The 4,427-nt window shown below is 63.2% G+C and overlaps 1 protein-coding gene across 1 annotated transcript; it reads left to right on the top strand.

Annotated features, from left to right (window-relative positions):
* Window positions 1-217: 217 nt before the first annotated feature.
* On the top strand, window positions 218-4,153 carry FZD8 (frizzled class receptor 8). Its single transcript, XM_019972633.2, has one exon. The coding sequence runs from the start codon at window positions 963-965 to the stop codon at window positions 3,033-3,035; it is 2,073 nt and encodes a 690-aa protein (XP_019828192.2). The 5' UTR covers window positions 218-962; the 3' UTR covers window positions 3,036-4,153.
* Window positions 4,154-4,427: the final 274 nt, after the last annotated feature.

The following is a 4,427-nucleotide window of genomic DNA, read 5'->3' as shown; positions in this document are numbered from 1 at the left end:
GATCGTGGCAAAACCCGTCTCTGCGGTCAACCCCAAGGTTATCCAAACTCCAGCCGCAGACAGCTCGCACTGCCGTGGGGACAGCCGGGTCCGCCCCAGGAAGGCGGGGCCTGGGGAGCGCGCAGACTCCGCCCCGAGCCCGGGATTGGCGCGCCGGCCGCGGGCGGAGACCGAGTCCGCGCCGTATAAATATTCATGAGCCGGCCGGGGCGTAGCGGGGCCGGAGCGGGAAGTTGGCGAGGGACACTGCTCCCGCCGAGGAGGTGGCGGCGGCGGCGGCGGTGGCGGGGCGCGGGCGCGCCGCTCAGGTGTCTGCTCCGCCTTCCGGCCTGGATTTGCCTCCGTGAGTTCAGCGAGAAGGGGACCATCGACACCTCGCCCCAGTGCCGGCCGGAGCGCGACTTCCACCGGAGGCGGGGCCCGTCATCCCGGCTGCTGACCGACGGACGGACGCCGGGGACTGAGGGCCGTGGCCTCCGTGGAGGCGGGCCCCTAACCCCGGCAGCAGCCGCGCGGCCTTGGGGGCGAGCATGAGCCCTGGGACGCCGAAAGGGGGCTGCAGGGGCTGACCCGGCTCAGAGCGGCCTGGCCCAGCCATCTTGACTGCGCACCGCGGCCCGAGAAGAAACTTGCTGCGCCGCCGCCCTCAGTGCCCGGCAGAGTCACCGGCGCGCGCGGAGAAAGCGACCGAGGGAGGGAGAGATGAGCTGGGGGCCGGCCACTCTGTCCCGCGAGGGCTGAGCCCGGCGGGAGTGAGCGGGGCAGACCCTGGGACCACGGTGCCCTTCGGCGGCCACCCTCGTCTCCCGCAGCTCCGAGAGGACGCATCCCGAGAAGGGACTAGGCTATTGGCAGAACCCCTCCCGAGAGAGGCAGGAGAGAGCCCGGCGCTCTCGCAGGAGCCCCTGGCGCCCCTCCGCGCGCCGCCCGGAGGGCGAAGGCGTGGGGCCGAGGCGCGCAGCATGGAGTGGGGTTACCTGTTGGAAGTGACCTCTTTGCTGGCCGCCCTGGCGCTGCTGCAGCGCTCGAGCGGTGCGGCGGCCGCCTCAGCCAAGGAACTGGCGTGCCAGGAGATCACCGTGCCGCTGTGCAAGGGCATCGGCTACAACTACACCTATATGCCCAACCAGTTCAACCACGACACGCAGGACGAGGCGGGCCTGGAGGTGCACCAGTTCTGGCCGCTGGTGGAGATCCAGTGCTCGCCCGACCTCAAGTTCTTCCTGTGCAGCATGTACACGCCCATCTGCCTAGAGGACTACAAGAAGCCCCTGCCTCCCTGCCGCTCGGTGTGCGAGCGCGCCAAGGCCGGCTGCGCGCCCCTCATGCGCCAGTACGGCTTCGCCTGGCCCGACCGCATGCGCTGCGACCGGCTGCCCGAGCAGGGCAACCCCGACACGCTGTGCATGGACTACAACCGCACCGACCTCACCACGGCCGCGCCCAGCCCGCCGCGCCGCCCGCCGCCGCCGCCCCCCGGTGAGCAGCCGCCCTCCGGCAGCGGCCACGGCCGCCCACCCGGGGCCCGGCCCCCGTCCCGCGGCAGGGGCGGCGGCGGGGACGCGGCTGCGCCCCCTGCGCGCGGCGGCGGCGGCGGCGGTGGCAGCGGCGGGAAGGCGCGGCCCCCTGGCGGCGGCGCGGCGCCCTGCGAGCCGGGATGCCAGTGCCGCGCGCCCATGGTGAGCGTGTCCAGCGAGCGGCACCCTCTCTACAACCGCGTCAAGACGGGCCAGATCGCCAACTGCGCGTTGCCCTGCCACAACCCGTTCTTCAGCCAGGACGAGCGCGCCTTCACCGTCTTCTGGATAGGCCTGTGGTCTGTACTATGCTTCGTGTCCACCTTCGCCACCGTCTCCACCTTCCTCATCGACATGGAGCGCTTCAAGTACCCGGAGCGGCCCATCATATTCCTCTCGGCCTGCTACCTTTTCGTGTCTGTCGGCTACCTGGTGCGCCTGGTGGCGGGCCACGAGAAGGTGGCGTGCAGCGGCGGCGCTGGGGCTGCGGGCGGGGCCGGAGGCGCGGGGGGCGCGGCGGCGGGCGCGGGTGCGGCGGGAGCCGGCGCTGGGGGCCCAGGTGGGCGCGGAGAGTATGAGGAGCTGGGCGCCGTGGAGCAGCACGTGCGCTACGAGACCACCGGCCCGGCGCTGTGCACCGTGGTCTTCCTGCTCGTCTACTTCTTCGGCATGGCCAGCTCCATCTGGTGGGTGATCCTGTCGCTCACGTGGTTCCTGGCGGCGGGCATGAAATGGGGCAACGAGGCCATCGCCGGCTACTCGCAGTACTTCCACCTGGCCGCGTGGCTCGTGCCCAGCGTCAAGTCTATCGCCGTGCTGGCGCTCAGCTCGGTGGACGGCGACCCGGTGGCAGGCATCTGCTACGTAGGCAACCAGAGCCTGGACAACTTGCGCGGCTTCGTGCTGGCGCCGCTGGTCATCTACCTCTTCATCGGCACCATGTTCCTGCTGGCCGGCTTCGTGTCGCTCTTCCGCATCCGCTCGGTCATCAAGCAGCAAGGTGGCCCCACCAAGACGCACAAGCTGGAGAAGCTCATGATCCGCCTGGGCCTCTTCACCGTGCTCTACACCGTGCCCGCCGCCGTTGTGGTCGCCTGCCTCTTCTACGAGCAGCACAACCGCCCGCGCTGGGAGGCCACGCACAACTGCCCGTGCCTGCGGGATCTACAGCCCGACCAGGCGCGCCGGCCCGACTACGCGGTCTTCATGCTCAAGTACTTCATGTGCCTGGTAGTGGGCATCACCTCGGGCGTGTGGGTCTGGTCCGGCAAGACGCTCGAGTCGTGGCGCGCGCTGTGCACCCGCTGCTGCTGGGCCAGCAAGGGCGCGGGCGCGGCGGGCGCGGGCGCGGCGGGCGGCGGCCCGGGGGGCGGGGGGCCGGGGGCCGGCGGGGGCGGGGGACCGGGGGCCGGCGGGGCGGGCTCCCTCTACAGCGACGTCAGCACCGGCCTGACGTGGCGATCTGGCACGGCCAGCTCGGTGTCTTATCCAAAGCAGATGCCATTGTCCCAGGTCTGAGCGGAGGGGAGGGTGCGCCTGCGAGGTGTGGGGAGGGGGCGAGGAGACAGAGTGCTGCGGGGGGTGGGGGGCTGGGAGGAGGACACTCGAAGGCAGAGGTTTCCACCCCTTCACCGTGTTGATTGCTATTAGCATCATAATGAACTCTTAATGGTATCCATTAGCTGGGACTCACTTAGAACAAAGTACCTGGCATTGAAGGCTCCCAGACCCACCCCCCTTTCCTCTACCGACGGGCGAGGAGTTTCTCCCGCCAGGCGTTCATTTCTGTTGGCAGGGCAGAGGAGGGTGAGCCCCGCGGCTGCGTTTCCGAGACCCAAGGTTTGGAGCCCTCGCTGGTTGCCATTTGCTGAGCTTGAAGCCAGACCTACAGATTTCACCTGAGGGACCTAAGTTTTCTCCCTCGACTCTGCTACGTAAACTCTTACTCCTAACACGTCCTAGATCTAGGCGGGATGAGCGCGACCTAACGGGATCGCACGGTTTGGGTATTCTTAATGACCAGGCAAATGCCTTAAGTAAACAAACAAGAAATGTCTTAATTATACACCCCAAGTAAATACGGGTTTCTTACATTAGAGGATGTATTTATAAATATAATTATTTGTTAAATTGTAAAAATGTGTAAAATATGTACATACCCAAAGATATACAGTCTGTACATTTTCTGTAAAAAGTTTAGAGGCCACCCCTGTAAGAACAAATATAAGTATTCTATTTTGTCAATAAAATGACTTTTGATAAATGACTTAACCGTCGCCCTCTCCCCCTGCCTCTCCTAGACTGTTACCTTGAACGTGCTTGTGGAGGGCCCCTCCGGAACAGGGACGTTTTCTGGTTTCTCATTATGTACACTGACCTTAGGCATGAAGAAAAATGACCTGTTAAACTCGAGTTCCTAAGTTGTTAGCAGAGTAAATATCACTGTTAAACTGAAATCAAAATTGAGGTTTTTGCACCTTTCCGAAAAGATGGTGTTTTTAATGATAGCTGTTTTCTGATCCATGGATACCACTCACCTTAGTCGATGTAAATGGAACTTTTGCAAGGCACAATTCCACTCTGGCCTTGTTATTTATCTTGTATAATATCACTAAAGGCTTCAAACCCCACACTCATTTCTCGAGTCGTCCGTGATTTTGAAAGCACCTGCTCCTCCAGGACCTAACACACTGCTGAAGGGTAGAGGTTAATGTTTTCAGCCATCGATCACACTGTACAGTGTAAGTCACTCGACAATCCGGTGGTGGAACAGGCGCTCTTTAATGGATTAAACTAACGGGTTAACATCTTAATAACCTTCCAGGCTTGTGTATATCAAATGTGCTTCTTTTCCTAGAGAAAAAAGCTATTGTTCCTCTGTCAAGACTAAGCTAATTTATTTGAGCAGAA

This window comes from Bos indicus, chromosome 13, assembly GCF_029378745.1.
Source record: "Bos indicus isolate NIAB-ARS_2022 breed Sahiwal x Tharparkar chromosome 13, NIAB-ARS_B.indTharparkar_mat_pri_1.0, whole genome shotgun sequence".
Lineage (NCBI taxonomy): Eukaryota > Metazoa > Chordata > Mammalia > Artiodactyla > Bovidae > Bos > Bos indicus.
The sequence above is the reverse complement of the archived record's forward strand: the minus strand, read 5'-3'. Positions and strand labels throughout refer to the sequence as shown.

Excerpts from the sequence above, each read along its gene's own strand:
- FZD8 (XM_019972633.2), top strand. The coding sequence starts at position 963 with ATGGAGTGGGGTTACCTGTTGGAAGTGACCTCTTTGCTGGCCGCCCTG.